The sequence below is a fragment of the Phacochoerus africanus genome, chromosome 16 (genome assembly GCF_016906955.1).
Source record: "Phacochoerus africanus isolate WHEZ1 chromosome 16, ROS_Pafr_v1, whole genome shotgun sequence".
NCBI classification, from domain to species: Eukaryota; Metazoa; Chordata; class Mammalia; order Artiodactyla; family Suidae; genus Phacochoerus; species Phacochoerus africanus.
Genome location: NC_062559.1, coordinates 14,988,441 through 15,011,328, shown reverse-complemented (window position 1 = coordinate 15,011,328; position 22,888 = coordinate 14,988,441). Strand labels below are relative to the sequence as shown.

The following is a 22,888-nucleotide window of genomic DNA, read 5'->3' as shown; positions in this document are numbered from 1 at the left end:
CATGAACTTGGAGCCCATAGTACTTGTTCACGACCATTCTCTCCTTATAGTGAGTTCGGTGGAGCTAAATACTGGTTCCCAGTACCAGGGTTGGACATGAGGCATGGAAAGGTTTAATAATTCCCCTGAGGTTTTGTGTTCTCTGCCCACTAAGGTGTGTTGACAAAGCATAAATGAAAATGAATTTTCTACGTTAGATTGTAAATGACCAAATTACAAAAGAAAGTCACATTGAACTCATTATTAAGAATAATAACACATGGCACCTTCATCCTAAGACTTTGTTTCAATAACTAAATAAATAATCTGTGTGGACAAGTCTATTGCATGTAGCTTTTAGAAAAAGCATAAAAGACTTATTTTCCTTTAAAGTAAATTAGGTGAATTGTTCCCGATCCTCACAGGTATCACCCAAGATGAACTAGAAAATACAGAATATGCCATCATTCACTTTCCTTAACATTTATGAGAATAGGAAAGTTTTCTTTTCCATATATTAATAAAATCTATTAAATGATACACATTTGTTTCAACGGTTTTTAATCCTTTTAAAAGAATTGTGGAATCAGTAAACCAATGGGTTTGCCTTGAAAATAATTCACTGTACAATTTAGGGGAAAAAGAATAATTCCGTATACAAACCAATTGTTAATTCTCTGTCATCAACTTTTACAATAAATGTTAGGAGAAAATGTGGTTTACTTATGGGCTGTCCTGTCAACCACCTCCTTTTGCAAGTAAGGACAATCCATTCCCAACTTTAAAAATCATTTTGTCTTAGTCAAAGCCCTTTGTTTTTCTTTTTCCCTCCTAACTTGGGAGATTGAGAATGTTTCTCATTTCATCTATTTAATACGATAGTGTCTCTCTAAAGGCCCCCTTCTCCCTGCTAATCATGATGAAACAAGCAAGAAGAACTGTTCACGCAGGAACTGGCCATGCCCTTTGAGGAGAGACATCTCAGTTTTTCATCATTGGATAAAGGGTTTGACTGGCTGACTTTCAACTCAGAAATTCTGATTTGGAATATTTCTCCATCCTGCTTTCTTTTATGACCATAGGCTGTCTAATTAAACTTTTCTGTGCCTCACTCTCTCCTTGAGCGTCCACCACTTTGAAAGCCATCAGAGACCCTCTAAAGAAGACTTACAGTTTATCTTCCACATCGACGGCACTTCAGAAGTCTTTGGGAAGAACTGTATAATATATAAATTTGATATGTGGGCCTATTTTAAATAGGATATTCAGATCTTATTTCAATAAGTCAAATTAATATGGATATTATGTTCGGTTTAGAGTAATTTTTTTCTTTCCCTTTTCTGTGACACTATTGAGACCTATTTGAACAGTAGGAAATTTGACTTAAACAAATGAGGTTATGAGTATTTTTCCTTCTTATTATGGAATTTGGCAGACATATATAAAAGTAAAGGGAATAGTTTAATGAGCCCCCATGTACTATCATCCAACTTTATAGAGTATCAACATTCTTTTAATATATTTTAAAGAGCTATAGGATTATACTAATGAACATAAATCTTGCTTGTTATCAAAGTGAAATCTTATGAAAAATTGTGTGAAAATGAGCCCTTACTATTAAATATATCAGGAAGCATGTACCAGGAAAAATATTATAGATGGTAGAGAGTGCTGTAATTTAAATGTTTAGATCTAAAGTGCTCTGTACAAGTTTTAACAGTTTAAGGATGGATATAACGTGACATTAATTGAAACTTCAGAATTTCTCTTTATTGTGATTCTCAACTCAAAGTTTAATTGTACTGTGGCATATTCTTATACCTCAAAGGCTAACGAACCCAAGGAATTGTGCGATGTTGGAAAATGTAGGAGAAAATGCAAATTATTTTTATCACTGTAATTTGTTGCAGGTACTTGGGGGTTGGGAAAGAGAACAATGTTTAAGTCTTAGATCTTTCTTTGTTTCAAGGTATTGTCTAAGAAGACGCTCATGGGTAAATTATTAAAGAACGTAGTTTGTATTTCTCTTGTTGCATAACGTGCCACCCTATGTGTAGTGGGCTGGAGAAATTTTGTTAGCTACTGATTCCATAATCTGCGTTGGGTTCAGTTGAGTGGGTCGGCTGGTCTTACCACGTTCAGCTAGCACTTGACTGGGGCCTGGGCTCAGCCGGGATGCTGGAATAACTGGGTTTCTCCTCTTTATTTAGTCCCAAGGGCTCCTCTCCATGTGACCTCTCCACATTTTCTCTCCAGCAGAGTAGCTCAAGTTCTTACATGGCAGCTTGGGGCTCTCAGACACAAGAGAAGATGTTGCCGGGCCTTCTTAAGTCTTAGATATGGAACTGGGGCCCTTCTGACATCTTTTGGTTAAAGCAAATCCAGCCTGGATTCAGGAGGAGGGAACTGTACAAGCGCCTGGCTAAGCGGAGGCATGTGTCAGACCACCGCAGCCTGGTGCTAGGAAGTCATACATTCAGAAAATGTCTGAAACAGAGTGTATGTGGGAGTTACAGTGTTCAAGTGGTTTCTTGTGATGGTGACGAAAGAATTTCTCTAAATTTATATTTCTGAAGATAAGCATGCAGCTCTGCTGTCATTAGGCTTGAGGTTAGCAATGTCAAAAGCTTATACTTTTGGTCTTTCCTATTGATTTAAACATTCATCTTCTTTCAGCTGGAAGACTGGGATTTCTTTCTGGGGTGTAGTGTATATTTGTTTAGGGACAAGAATGATGGGAATAGGAGATGGGACAAGAATGTGTTACAGATTTTAAGAGGTTTGCGGTAATATCCAGAATGAAAACTTACGTTTTTCCCTACTAGATGCCTTTAGGACATGAAATGTATTTTATCAATTTTAGAGCAATAACCAGATTGAGAAGATCACAGGTTTGGATGAATTAAGAGTCCTGCAAATCCTGGATCTGTCCCACAATCAGATCACTAGCCTCCAAGGCTTAGAGAGTCATGACTTCTTGGAAGTGATCAACCTAGAGGATAATAAGGTAACGTCAAACTTCGTGTGTCTTGGTATCGGTGTCTACGTGAGAAGACATATTAGGGCTTACTGGGCCTACTCTTGGTTTCCCAAGTGCTATCCCATTCAATGTCAGCTTAGATGTGTTATGCCAGAAAACCTCCTGGAACAACAGTTGAAGGACTGTTTGGGTTTTTTTTTTTTTTTTTTTAAGTAAATACTTAAAGTTCTTAATTTTTGAAAATTTGAAGATAGGATTCCTAATTACATTGTTTGGAAGGTTTAAACTACAACCAAATGCACATGACTTTGTGAAGTAGATGTGTTCCTGTGGAATTTGGGGTGGAAAAATGGCATTAGGACTGTCTGACCTGTCGGAGCAGGGAAATGGCAGACAAGAGAATAGCATCATTTAAAGAGAAGAGGCACAGGAATTGAATCCTATTTGTAACAATAGTGTCTAGGAGTTCTCTGGTGGTGCAGTGGGTTAAGGATCTGACATTGTCACTGCAGCAGCTCAGGTCGCTCTGGTGGCATGGGTTTGATCCTTGCCCAGGAACTTCCCCATGCTGCACGTACAGCTCCCCCTCCAAAAAAATAAATAAATAAAAATAATGGTAAAAAAAACACCGATAGTGTATGTTCCTAACCTATATGAATTGAGGATTGGACTTATTCAAATTTGTGTCTCTGGCTTAATGTACATGTGACTTCAAAAATTTTATCAGTTGGCTTTCACTCTTAATTATATTTTTTTAAGTAAAGCATTTGTGCTCCCAGTCATGGTTGATAGTAAGTTGGCACCTTTAGCTTACTTCTCCTGCAATAAGATCTACGTTGTGATTTTATTCATATCGCGTACTTTTGTCGAATATTTTGGAAAGATTTCATAAGGAAGTTGAATGTTTATTTCTTCTTGAAAAGGAGAAGTTTGGAGAAGCCTAAAATAGACGTAGATCCCAGCTGAAGTGAGCTGTGTTTCTATGCTTGGCTGTGATGGTGCTTATCAGCTGGCTCTGACGACTCTCCAATGAACTTCCATTGGCTGTTAGATTTTTTTTTTTTTTCAGGCAAATGTTCAATCATTTTATTCTTAAAATATCTTACGTCAATATATAAAATCTTTGAATCTAGAAACGTAAAATAAAAGCTAGTTTCTTTTAAGGAAAAGACTTCTATTTTTCTTTTTAAAAATTTTCTAGTTATGTTAGTTTCAAGTGTACAGAAAAGTGATTCACTTATACATATGAGTTTTTTAAAAATAAAGAAATGGCAGTCTTTAGGTCTGAGAAAAAGGACATTTTATTTGTCACAGGCAAAACTTTTCCTCCTCATTTTTACTAGATTTGTGTGTTAAATTGTCTCATCAACTTCTAAAGTTAATTCTAGTGGATGGCTTTTGTTCACTGTCCCATGTGTGTTATGAAGTCGACACAATCTCTGTTTTGTATCGTTTTAGTGCCTTTTTTTCATGAGATGACCATTAAAATGGTTTGTACATATATATAGGGGGTGTTAAGAAGATGGAATGCACTCATTAAATTTTCGCTCAGTGCATCTCAGTGTTTAGGAAAAGGAGTAATGGCAATAATAAGAGTGATAACAATAGCAGTCATAAAACACTGCAGAGATTTGCATTGCGTGTTCAGGCACAAGGCACTGGTTTAAGCACCTTACATACATCATCTCATTTAATCCTCATTATAACTCTATTGTTACCGCTATTTTACAGATGAAGAAACTGGAGCAAAGACAGGTTAAGTAAATTGTCCAAAGTTATACCGTATCCAGTGAATAGCAAAGCCAGGGCTCAAACAGAGAATGATTGGCTTCCCGAGTCCGGGTCCCTAAGCTTGCAGGCTGACACAATAAATGAACGCTTAATGGCCCTCCCTTCAGACAGGTGTGCCATGTCAGGACCGAGAAGAATGCTGTGTGGTTTCAATGTAATATGAGCCATGAATATGAGTCACATCTGTAATTTTAAATTGTCTAGCAGCCACAATAAAAAGGTAAAAAGAAACAGTTGAAATTATTCGTTTTATTGAGCCCGATACACCCAAAATATTGTCAGCATGTAATCGACTTAAAAATTATTGATGAGCTACCTGCTCTTGTCTTGTTTCATACTACGTTTTAGACATCTGTTGTGTATTTTACACTTACAGTACATTTGAATCCACTCTAGCCATATTCCCAGGGGTAAGTCGCCAACAGGGTTAGCCGCCTCTGCATTGGATGGCACAGGTCTAGAAAGACCTCATGTGTTCGCTTCCATTTCAGAAGGCTTTTCAAATTACATTTGAGAAAGTTGAAGGAAAAATGAGGGAACCTTAAGTGAAGAACAGAGTTCATAATTTTCAAGTGTTGAACAGACTCCATTAAAAAAAAAAAAAAGTGGCCACGTGTCCCCAAGGAGGGGTCCTGTGGCAACAATCAGTCTGTAACAATAACACAAGTCTCTTACTCCCCGCTGGGTAGGTTGGGAAGCAACCAGCAGTACTTTGAAATGTTCTATGAGCCATCCAGCAATGTCCTCAGGGATTTCTCCAGCACTGCTGAGAATACTCTGTATCAGGGATGGAAAATTTATTGTTTAAAAGAAACATGTCATAGCTCTTGCTTCTCATATGAGTAAATTGATGTTAGCAACATTGCTTTATTAGAAGCATATTTTTCAGTATCATTTACTTGTTTTTGCCTGTGGAAACATTGCTGTACCTTCATGTGGTCATTTGAACATCTGTTTTAAGTTCCTTTGCAAATGTTCACCATTAGCTGATGATTTGGGGGCCGTGGTCACTCTTCACTCTACAGTCCTTGTTAGAGTTTTATGATCATTTCTAGCATTTAAAATGTATCCCCAAAATGTTAACTGTAGTATAACCTCAGTCTTTACTTCTGGAAGCAAAATATTGTTATGAAAGTTTCTTAGAGAATGCTATTTTACTTCTCTGAGTCTTGGTGTCATTATTTCATCATCTATCTGTCTGTCTATCTCGCTGGCTGGCTATTACTTACGTATTTTCTTTCTTCCTCTCTCACTTCCTCCCTCCCTTCCTTCCTCTTTCTTCCTCTCTTTCCTTCTCTCTTTCTTTTCCTTCTTTCCTTCCTCCCTTCTTTTCTTCCTTCCTTCCTCCCTCCCTCCCTCTTCTTTCTTTGTCTTTCTTTCTTTCTTTCTCTCTTTCTTTCTTTCTCTCTTTCTTTCTTTCTCTTTCTTTCTTTCTTTCTTTCTTTCTTTCTTTCTTTCTTTCTTTCTTTCTTTCTTTCTTCCTTTTTCTTCTTTTCTTTTTACCTTTCTACCTGTTTATCTGTCTGTCTGTCTACATACCTACCTACCTGTCTTTCTGTCTGTCTGTCTGTCTATCTATCATCTATTTTAAGAAAAAGACTTATCAGCCCCTTTAGGTCTGGATGGTGATTACTGAAACGTATGGCCTAAAAGGAAATGGCAAAAAGAAGTCAACCAAGCTGATGTCCCCACATAGCAGAAGTTGACAGGCTTCTGCAGGGTGGGGAGTAGCCAACAGGGGCAGAAGCGTTTGGAGAAGAGGGGGAGATGGAAACTAGGGATCAGCCCTGCTGGTGTGACATTCTTGGTAGCTGATGGCTGCAGTGCCTTTCAGAATGTAACCTTTCTGGCAAAGTTTCTCTTTAGATGGTTTGGGGCACTGTGTCTCTATACCTTTTGTAATCGCTGGTGACACACACAGCCCCAGGTCCTGGCATTTGAAGAGGGAAGATGTGAGGTGGTCTGCGTGGGGCAGGGTCTACGGGAGGAGAGGGCACGTGGGATGGCCAGTGCCTGGGCACATCATCAATTCAGTTGATGTGGAAACTGAAAGCCGGGCGACTTGGCACATGCTCCCCTCTGCCCTTACCCACCTCACCCTACTTTTGAAAGACCAGGGAGGGGAGCTGGATCCCTCTCATACGACCCTTAAAAACCTGGCCAATCCTAGCTGATATTTTAGCGATAATATTTTATATAGCTGTGATCATTCTTCACATGGTTTGCAGCATTTTCTTTTCTTTCTTCCTTTCTTTTTTTTTTTTTTTTCTTTTTAGGGCCACATCTGCAACACATGGAAATTCCGGGGCTAGGGGTTGAATCAGAGCTTCAGCTCTTGGCATGTGTCACAGCCACAGCAATACCAGGTCCAAGCCACATCTGCAGTCTACACCACAGCTTGTGGCAACACGGGATCCTTAACCCACTGAGCAAGGCCAGAGATTGAATGCGCATCCGCATGGATACTAGTCAGGTTCTTAACCTGCTGAGTCATAATGGGAACTCCTGTTTGCAACATTTTCAAAGAGATCTTTCCATGTCAAGCACCATTGATAACATCACCATCTTCTAAAATTGGGGCATAGTTTTCCCACTGTGGGACTGTGCCATGATTCATTTAATCACATCATGATGGAGTTTTTAGGAATTTCGATTTTAAACTTTGACTTAGACCGAATGTTCATGTATCTAATTTTTGCCTGTCTGATGATCTCTTCAGTATAAATGTCTGGAAGTGGGATGGTTACTTTAGAGCTTATGCATAGATAACACCCCAGACTGCCAGTTTCCACTCCCACCAGCAATGTCTGCGAGTGCACATGGCCAGGATGTGTCAGTGAGACGTGTTGACTGGGGGAAAACATCTCCTCTCAATGTTTGCATTTGGTCCAAACAGAAGAGTTCTGACAGTGGTGTCAACCAAGGCCACTCTTCCACCTTTCTGAAGAAGTCAGTCTTAAAAAATTGAACCTTAATTCTTATCGATGGTGGAAACGACAGTCTGATGGAGCGTCCAGCTAGTTGCCTTAGGGAAAAAGCATAGCGTTGCTACAACCAGATTAATGTGTGCAGGTTGTATATTGTATCTTGGAATTCGCCTTTCATATTATGTCTTGGAAAATGGCATCCTTTGAATGTGGGGCATGCATTCTCCCCCCGATTTAACTTTGGGGATAGTTGACGTTTCACTTGCATTTTATAGTCGGATAACTCAGGGATTATCAGCGCCTCTGCTGTTGGGGCGCTTTTCACGTGCCTGCTGAAAGGACCCGGGGGGAGGCATGGACATGAAAAAGTGCTGATTAATTTTTTTTTGCCAAAGTTCAGCATCTGCATCTGAAATAAGATTATAATCATGCTAATTACAGGACATTTAGGGAAAATTGTTGGTCTTTAGTTCTGTGGAGATTTCAGGCCTGCTGCAACTCAAACTCTATCCCTGGCCAAGTGAAAGAACTGTCAAGAGACCTTTTTCTCCCCTTATCTTTGAAAGGTGTGAGACATAACCTACACCTAAAGAGTGCAAACTCAAAAATGTATAGTTTAGCAAAGAATTTTTAGGTGAACAGCCGTGTAACACTCACATCAAGAAATACGCCATCCAAGTTCCCATTTTATCTTTTTTTAAAAACGATGATCTCATTGGAAAAACAATAGAGCTGCACGTGTACATGAAGTCTTCCCAGTCACAAATAACCACAGTAACTCGCAGAAGCAGCGTCGGAGACTGGGGAGCTGGGAGCTGGGAGCTGGGAAGGATTAGTGCTGGGCAGAACCCTGGCGCCCTTTCATGTACTTTTGCAGTTTCTCTGATTCTACGTACAATTTTATTTCTGCCTTAAAATAAACCCAGATGAGATGAGGAACACCTACCTGGATCTTCTCAGTCCAGAGAGGGGGGAAAAGAAAATGTGACCGTGTGTTTGCATGTATAGAAGGGACGTGCCGTGACTTCCTTGTTCTACGTAACTTTGTGGCATTCTCATTAAAAAGCTGGCTATTCGACAGAGCAATTTAAAATAGTTGAGTTTAAAGGATGCACTGTAGCTCCTCTTATGTTATGTTTTCTGTTGTCTTGGTTGATAATATTGTGATAACATTGTGTGTGTGTGTGTGTTTGTTGATTACACAGGTTGCTGAGCTGAGTGAAATAGAATACATTGAAAACCTACCTCTCCTTCGAGTTCTCAGTCTGCTGAGAAATCCAATTCAGGTGAGAGGTCCTTGATGTTGGGGGGAAGGGAGAGGGGTGTAGACTTACTTGGAATTCTTCATGAAATACTTTTGAGAGAACATCAGGAATGTGAATAAGGTGTATTGATCTTCATTCCCTATTAGAAGGGTAAGCAAAATAACACCTATGCACAACCATCGGTGCAAGTCAAGCCTGAGATTGACTCTTGGTTGCCTCCTCTGTGTGATCATTTATGACTCATTTGGGGGTAATAAAGATTTCAGGTGGGCGCTGTTGAAGATTGTGGAGCGTTGTCCTTTCACATTAGAGAATGCACAGTGCCTGAGGTGTAGACAGAATGTGTTTCCTATTTTATAACGGGAAAGAAAGTCCAAGATAGACACCTCAAGAAACTTGCCTGGGGATAGCCATGACATTGGCATTGGCATTGGAAAATGATTATAGGAAAAAATAATATATTTCCTACTGCTTTTTCACTTCTGGATATCAAAGATCTGTGACTTTTTCAGGATCCTTCCCCCCCCACCCCGCCGTGATGGATCCTTTCTTTTGGACTCTGTCTCTCCCTCTTTCTGCCTTTGTCATTCATTCCCCTTTCCACCTGTATCCTTTGCTCACCTTTCCATAGACTGAAATTTGCGTGTATTTCTGAGTAAATTTCTTTGTGTGTATGCCTTGAGAAACATGCCTGGACAGGCAAAAATAAATAAATAAATAAATAAATAAATAAATAAATAAATAATGAGAACTAAGATTTTAAAATGAAAACGTTCTTGGTATGAGAATAGTGCCAGGCAGTTTAAAAGCATCTCTGGGAAAGAAAGAGCCCTGGCCGCCCCTCCCAGGTCCAGATCCATGAAGAGCATCTGAGTGTTTGCATAAATAAATAGCACACACGCTTTCACACAAGTTAACTCATTATCTGTAAACTCTTCCCACGTTTGCACGCTGAAGCACATTGATAGCTTTTGTATTCAATTCATGGGTATGCTCATCTGTAAAACGCATCGTCCACTTAATAGCTTTCCTTTCAAAGAGATGTAGCTTCATAATACAAAAAAAAAACAAACCTTGAAATTATATTTCTAAAAGGTAGATAATCCTAACACAGCAGATAATAAGGAAATTCTTTTGTAAATGAATAATATTTTATTGTAAAACAAATTCATAGGTAATGGTACAAGTTAACATAAAGCAATACAAAGTAATAAATAATGTTTCATTATTTGTGACAATGAAACTCTTTGGAGTTAGAAGGTAGGGTTGGAATCATTGTCCATTGAACCTTAGATGAAATACTTCACTTCTCTGAACCTTAGTCGCTTCTCTTCTTCGAAAGGAAGTTAATCAGACTTATCGTCCTTATCTCACAGGGAGATTAATGAGATCATGCATTTGAAGGTTTTATTAAGTCAAGGCACAGTCTGCATTTGAGTTGTTAATATAACAGGGTTGGTAAGCATGAAAATGTAAAGGGGTGTGTGTGTGTGTGTGTGTGTGTGTGTGTGTGTGTGTGTGTGTGTGTGTGAATGACAGAGTTAGTGGGTGAAAGCCCTAAGCTCATGAAAGTAGACTGCTAGAGCTTGTTAATTTAGGCAAAGGAAGACAACTGAATAACCTTCTTGATATTTTAAACAGGAAAAATCTGACTATTGGTCCTTCGTTATTTTTATGCTCCTCCGATTAACAGACTTAGATCAGAGGAAGATTAAAGTGGAAGAAAAGGTATGTAATCGTAGCATTTCACGTGCTTATGACGATAGGCTCAGAAGCTCACTGCAGGACCAATATAATCCATAAATGATACATGTAACAATATATGCATTTATTTATTTAGAGAGCGTTTCCTTGTCCTAGGATCAATCTGATTAATCCTCTGCAAGGCTGAGCATTAACACAAATGCAGTGAAAGCCCTGCTCTTGGTACAGTGAGTTGACTGGCAGTGGGGGACAGAAGCAGCCCCCATGTATATAGGCCGGCAGCAGTGTAGCCGACTGTTAGTTTGGGTAAATATCATATTTGGAGGGTATGTGATTTTTATCTGTTACTCTAAAAAATCGTTTAATAATGAAATGAATTATAATGTCATTCTACTCCATCACCAAAACAGACCCAAATAAATCACTACTCTGATATTTTAAATCCTTTATTCTGCCCCTTAAGATAACGATTGTTCTGGACACACAACTCTACAGCAACCAGACCTTGAAGGCTCTCACTGGCCTCCCCTTACCATAGCTCTGGTAGCTCCTTTGTCAGGCTTTCGTGACTGGTGTCAGCTGAAATCTCCATTAATGAGGGATTTCTTACACTGAATGCAAATTTGAGATGGGAATGAAAAAGCAGGTATAAATATGCAGAGAGGCAGGTATTCCAGTTCTGGAATCTTGGTTAAATATAATTATAGATGCTGGTCTGTTATTACTCTCACAGTGGAAGGCACTTAATAGAACTCTCTTTCCCTTTCACGTTTTGTAAAGGGAATAATATATAAAACCACACGTTAAGTAGAGGAGCAGTAGGTGAGAGTGTATTTGGAGCGATGACAACGATGGGGGGACAGAGAACGCTACGTCAGAAGCAAAAAGTCCTTCTCTTAGAAAAAGAAAGTGGCACTAAAAGAAGAGGAGGTTTGGGTAGAATTTGAGGTAATAGGAATAGGTCTTGGGGAGACGGCACAAGGGAATATTTTTTAGTAACAACTACCTAGAATCTAGAAACTACAAATTTTATTCCTTCTTCTCATACTGAAAGTTGAAATGTTTACTATATTAAAGGTAATCTTAGACTTGAGAGGTTTTGTTTTTGTTTGTGCTAAAAAGAAGTAGGTGACCAAGGGGCTCCAGCTCAATATTGTAACTGTTATTCTTTAGGGTTTTAGGAAAGTTAGAGCAGAAGACTGAACGCAAAGATTCCTGGTTGCTTGTCTAGAACATTTCATCACAGAAAATCTAAACCTTGTTTTGCTTTTAAAATGAAAAAAAAAATTTTTTTCCCTTCGCCTGTCTAATTCCGGGAAAGGTTGCCGCAGTGAATAAATACAGCCCTCCCCCGGAAGTCGTTGCAGCCCAAGATCACATGACCCATGTTGTCAACAGCGTGATGCAGCCACAGAGGATCTTTGACAGGTATTCCTTAGGGATCCCTCGGGTAGAACTCGGGGCAGCAAGCATGGGATGACCTCGTCATTTTCCCTACCTAGCCTTCTATTTCGTGACCTGTTCCTTTCTCACCTCCCTGAGGGAAGGGATCAGGTCTTTATTTTTTAATTTATTTTTATATTTATTTATTTATTTTTGCTTTTTAGGGCTGCACCCATGGCATATGGAAGTTCCCAGGCTAGGGGTCTAATCAGAGCTACAGCTGCCGGCCTAACCACAGCCACAGCAACCCAGGATCTGAGCCGTGTCTGTGCCCTACACCACAGCTCATGACAACACTGGATCCCCGACCCATGGAGCAAGGCCAGGGATTAACCAGCATTCTCACGGACACTAGTCGGGTTCGTAACCACTGAGCCACAGAGGAAGTCCAGGTCTTTATTTAAAAGGCAGTGTTGTCTCAGATATAACATACTGTCATCATGTGCTTGAATATGGAGCTCACTTATTGGCATTTTTCTGGGTATGGCAATGAGTGGATTCAACCTTGTCTTTCATCCTTGAATGGTGGCTAGCTTGTGACATTCGATGGTGAAATGAAAAAAAAGGAGAAAACTTGCCAGTTTTTCTGCTGTAGGCTAGAACCACAGACCTTAGCCCCATAATAGAGAATTGTGATGATTTCTATCCATTTTCAATTTTTTCCTTAGCTGTGAGTGATTGCTAGATATCCCTGCCAAGGAGCACCCATGACCTCAGGTTATATATTAGAGAGAGGTCTTCTTTTTTGTAATTTTTTATTATAGGTGGTTTACAGTGTTCTGTCAATTTCTGCTATACAGCAAAGTGAGCCAGTTATGCATATACATATATATATATACACACACACCCTCTTTTTCTCACATGATCCTCCATCATGTCCCATCACAAGTGATTGGATATAATTCCCTGAGCTATACATCAGAACCTCATTGCTTATCCACTCCAAATGTGATAGTTTGCATCTACCAACCCCAAACTTCCAGTCCATTCCTCCTCCCTCCCCCTCCCACTTGGCAACCACAAGTCTCTCCTCCATGTCCATGAGTTTGTTTCTTTTCTGTAGATAGGTTCATTTGTGCCATATATTAGATTCCAGATATAAGTGATATTGTATAGTATTTATCTTTCTCTTTCTGACGTCACTTAGTATGAGAGTCTCTAGTTCCATCCATATTACTGCAAATGGTATTATTTTGTTCTTTTTAATGCCTGAGTAGTATTCCATTGCATGTGTACCACGTCTTCTTAATCCATTCATTTGTCCATGGACATTTAGGTTGTTTCCATGTCTTGGGTATTGTGAATAGTGCTGCAATGAACGTAGGCATGCACATATCTTTTTGAATGAAAGTCTTGTCTGGATATATCCCCAGGAGTGGGATTGCTGGATCATAAGGTAGTTCTGTGTTCAGTTTCTCAGGTACCTCCATACCCATTTCCATGGTGGTTGTACTGATTTGCATTCCTACCGACAGCACAGGGGGGTTCCCTTTTCTCCATACCCTCTCCAGCGTTTGTGATTTGTAGACATACTAATGATGGCCATTCTGACCAGTGTGGAGCCTCAGGAGGTCCTGCTCACCTAAGGGAAACCTTAAACAGTCTTCACAGTGATTGCATTCAGTTGCTATCAACTCAGCAGGGAGGATCCCCCAGCTTGGTTGAACACAAGAATAGAGTCTCTCACCTCTAAGTTCAAAGACAGATTTACCACGATTTTTCCATTTCTTTTTAAACAATCTGTTGCAGCAGATGGCCATTTATGCTGTAAGTATACCACAGAAATTCTATCAATACCCAAAGGCGTTTTAAAAATACTTATAAAATCTCTTGGTTATAAACGGCTTCTCTTCTTTGTGTGGTTTGCTCCCGTACTGCATACGGTTGGTTTCCCACAGAGAGAAAATGTTTTATTTTACATCCAGGACATGATTTTTTTACATGTAATTTAAAAATATAGACATTGACAGTTTTATATATTTATGGTACCCTCTAGGTGAAATGATTTATCATTTATTTGCATACATCTGGAAAAGCACATTTGATTGGAAAGAAGGGCATTTATGTCCTCATTGTATTTCTTTTCTAGTTTATGAAATTGTAAGTTGTTTCATGCTTTAGGGTACATTTATATAAAAATATGTATCAAAGAAATTTATAGCAGTGTCTGATAAACACATATTTCTTGATCACTTCTGGCTGTCAGGCAGACAACAGCAAGTGGCCAAGCGGCCCCAGATGCTTTGGGATGAAGCAGGGACCATTACAAAAAACTCATGGAGGCAAGAGTGAGCCTGCCATGCCCTCCCCACTCTGAGGCAGGACCTGGGCTCCCCAGCAGCCCCAGAAGTCAGTCTCTGGGAGAGAAACCCTGACTCTTTCTCTTTTGTTTAAATTTAAGTAGAATTAATTTAAAATGTTGTATTAGTCTCAAGTGTACAGCAAAGTGATTCAGTTATACATCTATCTATCTATCTATCTATATCTATCTATCTAAATTTTTCAAATTTGTTTCCATTATAGGTTATTACAAGTTGTTGAGTATTGCTCCCTGTGCTATACAATAGATCCTTGTTGGTTATTTTATATATGGCAGTTTGTATATGTTCATCCCAAACTCCTAATTTATCTCCCCCCACCCCACCCCACTATCCCCTTTGGTAAACATAAATTTATTTTCTGTGTCTGTGAGTCTCTTTCTGTTTTGTAAGTTCATTTGAAGATTCCCCCTATAAATGATATCACATGATATTTGTTTTTGTTTGACTTACTTTGCTTAATATGGAGTCTGTCCATGTTGCTGTGAATGACATTATTTCATTCTTTTTTATGGCTGAGTAATATTCCATTGTATATGTATACCACATCTTCTTTATCCATTCCTCTTTTGATGCACATTTAGGTTTCTTCTATATTTTGGCTACTAGTGCTGCAATGAGCATTGGGGTGAATGTACCTTTTCAAATTAGAATTTTCTCTGAATAGATGTCCAGGAGTGGGATTTCAGGATCATATGTTAACTCCATTTTTAGTTTTTTAAGGAACCTCAATACTGTTCCCCATAGCAGATGTACCAATTTATATTCTCATCAACTGTGTAGGAGGAACCCTAACTCTTGATCTTGGCACTATTAAGTTATGATATTGGGGAATCACTGTCTCATCTCCTGGTGGGATCAGGGCAACAATCCTATATTAAAGTAACAGGGCAGAAGCTTGACTCTGGCCTTGTAGTCAGTGATAGCTTTCTTGTTCTCTCCTATGACAGCATTCTCCAGGCTCATCTTGTGCAAGCTCTGTTAAAATTCTGAAATCAGCAATTTTTCTAAGAAGCCCTGGTTTGTTTCAGTGAGAAATGATATTCCCCAAGCACTATCTGGGTGCTAGAGATAACCATGGCTACTGGGTTGATCACTGTTTAGTAGACAGAGCTAGAAATACATTTCCTTCCTCCCTTCCTTCCTTCCTCCCTCCCTCCCTTCCTTCCCTCCTTCCATCCACCCATCCACCCATCCATTCATCTATTCTATCTATTCTGTCTGTCTCTCTATCTTTCTATCCTTCTCTACATCCATCCATCATCCATCATCCATCCACCTGGGCCTATCTATTACATCTATTCAATCTGTTCTAGCTAATCTGTATCTAGATAGTGCTATCTATAGATGGATGGTAAACACCTGAATTCGTACTGATAGAATTCAATTTCAAGACTACATTTAAGCTTTTACTTAATCTCACCTCTGTTACATCTGCACCTCCTTTTCTTCTTCACCAAAGACTCAGAGGGAGTTAGAATTAGAATATCCCATAATTGCTTTTTTTAAAAAAATCCCGTATTATACTACAACAGTACTCAAATAAAGTACTAATACTAATGAGGACTGAAAAACTGCAAACATATTTTGCCTATGCTTTTCCTGTTGACCATTCCCCCATTGGTTTTTTGTTTCTGTTTTGCCTTTCTAAGGCTGTACCCACCGCATACAGAAGTTTGTAGGCTAGGAGTCGAATCGGAGCTACAGCTGCTGGCCTATACCTCAGCCACAGCAGCATAGGATCTGAGCTGCACCTGCAACCTACACCATAGCTCACGGCAACACCAGATCCCCAACCCATTGAATGAAGCCAGGGATCCAACCCACATCCTCATCAATATTAGTCGGATTTGTTTCTACTGCCCTCACCATTGTTTTTATTGTCTTGAAATATATATAACATAAAAGTTGCCATTTAAAGCATTTTAAACTGTACAGTTCAGTGGCATTATATTTTATATATATGTATTATATATTTTATATATATTATATATTATATGTATATGATACATATTATATACACATATGTTATATTCACAATGTGAATATATATATTCACAATATATATTATATTATATTCACAATGTTGTATGACTATCGTCATTCTATTTCCAAAACTTTTTCATCACCCCAAACAGAAACTCTCTAACCACTAGACAATAACTTCCCATTTCCTCCTACTCTCAGTCACTGCTAATTTCTTTTTTTTCTTTTTTCTTTCCTTTTTTTGCTCTGCACTAGCAGCACATGGAAGTTCCCCAGTCAGGGACTGAATCCAATCTGTGGCAATGCCGGATCCTTAACCTGCTGTGCCAGGCCAGGGATCGAACCTGTACCTCTGCAGAGACAGTGCCAGATCCTTAACCCACTGAGCCATAGCAGGAACTCCCAGTCCTGGGAGTTTCTAATGTGCTTTCTGTCTCTACGAATTTCCCGGCTGTATATATTTAATATGTGTCAATCATTCCATTTTAAAAATAGTCTGCTATATTTATATTGTCAGGACATATATCCATCATACACTGTGCTTTCTCCTTTGCTGTCATTTAGTCTTAGTTCCATGGGTAACTGCATATTTATTGCTTGCTGCCTGCGTTACACGGATGTCTCCAGTCATTTTGGTTGTTCTCCAGCAGAGTCCTTAGGAAGGGCTATGGAATCGGTATTTATTGGACTCTTCCGTGTTGATAATATGCTCTGCCCTTTACACTTGAAAGTCATTTTTGCTATATATGAAGTCCGCAGATCAATCTTTTTTCTTTGACTATATTAAAAGTATTTCTCCACTTTTCTCTTGGTGCAAAACCCTGCCGTCAAAAATCCGGTGACAATTTAATTTTCCTTCTCTTATAAATCCTGTGTTCTCTTTTTCTAGCTGAATGATTTTTCCCCCTTTTTTTTAAAGTCCAATAATTTTATTAGACTATGTCTAGACTATGTATTGTCATAACATTTGAAGCCCAGTTGTTCTGGGCTAATTTTTTCAGTTACGCTATATAATTTTGTTTTATTTTTTATTTCAGGGCAGTTTTCTTGAATGACGATCTTTACTATTTGCTCTGTTCCTTTGCTTTGGTTTTCTTCTTCAGGAAGATCTCCTTTGCCTGTCCTCAATATGCAACACTTTCTTTCAAGGTTGTTTCTCTTTAATTACTTGAATAGTCATCTTTAGTTAATTTTAGAATCCCATGCAGTGAAGGAAATGATACAGAAAAATTCTAAATCTCTTTCTCCCAGTTTCCCCCATTGGTAGGATCTTGCTTGGCTCTAGTAGAATATCAAAATCACGAAACTGACCGGGATACACTCCACTAGCCTTACCAAATTTCACCAGTTTGGCATGTGTTGGTTTAGTCGGTTTAGTTCTATGCAGTTTTATCACATTTGCACATTCATAGGAGCACCGCTCAAGTCAAGATACAGGAGTTTTGTTGTAAGGATCCCTTTGCTTCCCTCTTATAGCTACAGCCACCTCCCTCCTTCTCATCTTCTTGAACCCCCGGCAATGAGTCATCTTTTCCCCATCTTGATAATGTTGTCATTTCAAGAAGGCTACATAAATGGAATCATCTAGGATATGTATAATCTTTGGGGATTGACTTCTTTTTTTTTTTTTCCTTAGCCTCTGTTGAATGTATCAATGACTCATTCTTTTGTATTGCTGAGCAGTTGTACACGGTTAGTTTAACCAATCATCTCTTGAAGGACAATGTGGGCTGATTCCAGATTTCGGCTACTGCACATTCAGCTCTTATGAACATTGCCGTGGAGGCCTTTGCACACGTACAGTCTCAAACTGCCTTTTCTGCTGGTTCCCTATTGTTTCAGGATTCCCTTGTTCTCAGATGCTGCCTGTTAATTCCTCCTGCACAGACTCTAGTGCATTAAAATCTTGTGAGTTTGAGGCTTTTCACTTGGTTTTCTTATACATGTTTTCCAAGGGCTTTTGTTCTCAAGTTGTTCTGTTTCTCTGAGGGTATTCGGAGAGATTAAAAAATTAGGCTGTGTTGCCCCTGTTCTTCATAGAATTTACACCTTAGCCATGTATTTCTCAAGATATTTTATTTTATCCTGTATTCCTATAATCTGTGTCATGGGTGGAACCCAAACACTTGAGGGCTGCCTCTTGCAAGAGATTTTTTTAATAAATTCATCCCTTGGTCTTTTAGACCTGGAAGCCACGCCTAGATTCATATATTAGCTCTTACCTGCGAGTTGTTACTTTGAGCACGTTAATTAACCTCTCTGTACTTCTGTTTCTTCCTGTGTTAAGTGAGGATAATGATAGAAACACCTTCATTAGCTTCCTGTGATAATTCAATGAGGTAATGCAGGTAAGACTCCTAGAATAGTGTCCGGCACATAACACCTGCCCAGGTAAATTTCTGTGATTACTGTTTTCTTTGCACAGCTGCGTTCTAATTCAGTAGGTATGACTGTTTACCTCTCAGAGGGCAGTCTAACTTCTTTCATTTTGCAATTCCTGGGAGAATACTTTATCAACCAAGAATTAACATCTCTTACCGTATTTTCCCTGGTGTTACAGTAAATGCTTTTGGCATATGGTAATCAACTTGCTGCTGGAAAGTAGGACCATCCATCCGTACAGTGTCTACACATAACGGGTGCTGGATGCTGGATTAATCATGATTCTGAACATGGACACTTTTACACACTGGAGGCAGTTAACACATGTGTCTGCCTCTGCCCGTGTTGCAGCACCCTTCCCAGCCTGGATGCCCCCTATCCCATGCTGGTATTAGCTGGTCCTCAGGCGTGTGGTAAACGAGAGCTGGCTCACCGCCTCTGCAGACAGCTCAGCACTTACTTCAGATACGGGTAAGTTTCTTCATTGGCTGGTAAGGCTGTAAAATGTTGAAAGTTGCTCATGTTGGCTATTAATTTTAAACACGTTAAAACATGTACATAGAAGGCTTATGAGCATCTTTGCCAGTTATTACACTGTGATATACACTGTATACTTTTTTTACTTTAATCTTCCAAATGTTTTACTTAATTCTGCGACAGCCGAAATCATGTGCCAAGGTTTGAAAATGCACGTGGTTTTCATTAAGCATCGTGGCGCTGGAACACCAGCCCCTCCTGTTGCCATGTGCTGTGACAACACGAGTCACAATGTTGTGATGGGTGGTGGGTGGGTCTGTGCACCGGTGACAGCCTCTCTCTGGCTCTGCAGGAGCTCATGCTGCCAGCACGTCAACTGCTTTATTTCCACACAGATCCTCCTCTTTTGAGATGTGTTTTAGGAGGAAGGAAAGAGAAATGGCAGCAAAAAAAATTTTCTTTTCCTTTCCCTCAGATTAGCATGCAATACACTTTTAGTTTTCCAGAGCAAAACGCTAATGACTCGGTTAAAACAGAGATAGGCATCCAAAAGACCATTCGAGAAAATCTTCAGCTGGACTTACAGAGTTTTTAAAGGTTTCTGGGACTCAGATTTAGTTATTAATGTGCTCTTTTAGCTGCTTTCCTCTTTTATTTTTTATGTATGGCAAAGGTATTACCTTTGTTCATTTTTTTTGTAGCTGCACCTGAGGCATATAGAAGCTCCTGGGTCAGGGATTGAATCTGAGCTGCAGCCGTGACCTATGCTGCAGTTGCAGCAATGCCAGATTCTTTAATCCACTGCGTTGGGCCAGGGATCAAACCCATGCCTCTGCAGCAACTCAAGCCACTGGATTTGGATTCTTAGCCCACTGCACCACAGCAGGAACTCCAAAGACATCACTTCTAGATTAGTGATTTTTGTCAGTGAGCTGAGAAAGTGACTGCAGAGATATATAGGGGGGCAAGAAAAAGAAATGCAAATTATTTTCTAATGCTGTTGCAAAAAAGTTCCTTCCCTTAAGCTAGATATGTTCAAACAAGATAAATACTATTTTAAACAGGTCCATTTATTTAGAGATCTAAAATTACATCCCTCATTCGAACAACAACTCTAGGATACAAATACTATAGAATAATTTACTCATTAATATATTCTAAACACCCCGAAGGAACAACAATACATTAAAACTTAATATTAGAATACAAAAGTAGGGAGTGTCATTATGCTTGTACAGCGGTACAGAACCTAGTTCAAAAGATTAGTGGAGCAGAGGAATGGACCCCATTAAATTAGGGCAGAAAGGGGATCCTGAGCGTAGTGCTTACAGGTAAACCTGGAACCTTTTCGCAAACCAAAGTGACTTACAAGAATCCAGGCTTTCCCCGGTCAGAATTCCTTTCACGTGTCTGACACCAGTTCTCTTGCAATTGGTTGGTAGCCCATCCTTCATATTTGTTTGGGATTTGCACTCTTCTGAGGCACGCTGGTCCAGATGTGTTCTTGGAGGTTTTTATTAACTTACCATCAGGGTTCCGATCCAGTCTGCATCTGCCTTCTTACCTGGATAGCCCTCCCCCCAACCATGTTCATTTTCCTTAAATCTTGCCTTTTCCCTCTTAGAATGTCTCTCCATCCTGCCCATGACGATGTATTTAATGCCTGTTTCCCTTGTTCAACTCTAAGCCCAGTGCGGGTACGAACCAAAGTCAGCTTTGCTCACCCCAGAGTTCTCAGTGTTTAGCAGATGGCTCGGCACTTAATAAATGCTTAAGAAATATTGGTCAAATGAAAAAGTGATTGAGCGAGTGAACAGATGGATGAAGTAATGGTATTGTAGGCAACACGGAGGGGGAAATAACTGTGACGAGAAGCGTAGGTAGTTTCCTCCAACCTCCACTGATGGACATATGGGGAGATGGAGGGATTCATTTATTTCTTCACCTATTCGTTCCGTAAGTATTTTGTTGAGTTCTTCCCCTGTGCTAAGCCCTGCAGAGATAGCGGGAGCAATCTTGCCTTAATGAAATTTGTAATCTGGTGGGGAGCTCTGATCTGAAATATTTAGTATCATGCGCAATTTGTGTGGAGGCATACGTCGGCAAAACCAAATGCTAAAATTAGTTCCCTGCTACTATACTGTTATTGTTGCCACCGCTCTTTGCCTCCTCTGGATGGGATGAGGGGTGAGTGGGAGGGCACTCCAAGTGCTCCCTCCCCTAACCCGCCACCCTCACTGGTTCGAAAGCCCCATCCAACCATATGTTGGCATCCTCACGGCCCTAGAGGTCAGGGCTTGTTCAATGGCTAATCCTTCTAAGAATTTCACCGAAGCATGGATCAAAGAGCCTATCATTGGATGAAATACGGTACTTGGGAGCTAGTAATTTCATGCATTGAGAAAAAGTCAGATGGTACTGCCGTTATATGCAGCGACTTTCTAATTAAAACAAATCATAAAACAAAGCACATCCTTAGGGGCAAGTCATTGCTCTTGTTTAGATTTTCTTTTCTTTTTATTCTTTATCCAACATAAATTTTATTGATTTTTAATTAAGTGGGGAAAAAAAATGCCTGAGTACAGTCTCACTGTGAAACACACAAACATTTACAAAGCCACTTTCTCTGCTATTTGCTTGAATCTTTTCTTTCCCTCCTATTTATTTCATTTTCTCCTGGCTTTCTGTCTGCCTCTTAAAATTGCATTGACCCAAGACCAAGACTTTCAATGAAATTTTCACATGTGAAGTTGCCTACCCAGATGTATAAATATTAAAAATGCAGCTTGGTGGTCTAACAAATATTGGAGTGGCTGAGAGATTATGCTCTTGTCTGAGGTTCTGATATTATTATTTGTTCTTGGTTTTAGAAATAGGTTGGATGTTCTTTGCCCGTATTAGTTATGTGGCCCGGAGGTAGGCATTTACTGCCTTCAGAGTCTCCCCATTTATTTTCAATCTTAATATTACCACACAAATCAGTGGCTTCCCAGAAGAGTGCTGGAATAGGAAAAGCACATAAAACAATACCAGCACACCTGTTCATCTTCCAAATGTAAGGCCTTGGAGGTAATCTGAATTGTCCTGAAAGCAAAAGTTTATTCTTCTTCCTTGGATCTCTATTTTATAGCCATCTCTATTTTTATAACCTTTCTCCTGATGCGGACTACTAAATATGTTTTACTTTTAGCCCTATAACATGGTAAACTAAAAGCCCCCAGCTATATAGCTAAACGAGATGGCATGAGCTCTATATAGTCCCTAAGTACCATCTAATCTGATGTCTGTTTATACAGATGTGACAGTCTCGTATTTATTTCGTGTATGCCTGCAGTCAGTGTATATGGAGTACTATCCATGTAACTTGTACCCTTGATAAAACTGTAAAACAAGAGACACAGGTCTTGTCCTCCTGGCAGCTTACAATCTAGTGTGGGATTTAGACACATAAATGCTGTCTCACGAGATGGTTTGATGGATGCGATGGTAAGTGACGTGAGGAGCCTCTGTGTCAGAAGAAATAAAAGGAAAGTGGGATGCGGGACTTGGGCAAGTTGGGGGGTGCAGGCCAGGCAGAAAGAACAACAGGTACATTTGATGAACCGAAGGTACCCCGTGGAGTGTGGCTAAGCTCGA

The 22,888-nt window shown here is 39.6% G+C and overlaps 1 protein-coding gene across 2 annotated transcripts in view; it reads left to right on the top strand.

Moving 5' to 3' along the window:
• Positions 1-22,888, top strand: part of LRGUK (leucine rich repeats and guanylate kinase domain containing) — a 113,319-nt gene that overhangs the window by 28,427 nt on the left and 62,004 nt on the right. For both annotated transcript variants that reach the window (XM_047763598.1, XM_047763597.1), the window contains exons 7-11: positions 2,843-2,986; positions 8,883-8,963; positions 10,584-10,670; positions 11,968-12,074; positions 19,127-19,246. In XM_047763598.1, the coding sequence (XP_047619554.1) occupies positions 2,843-2,986; positions 8,883-8,963; positions 10,584-10,670; positions 11,968-12,074; positions 19,127-19,246 (539 nt within the window). The remainder of the gene's footprint in view (positions 1-2,842; positions 2,987-8,882; positions 8,964-10,583; positions 10,671-11,967; positions 12,075-19,126; positions 19,247-22,888) is intronic.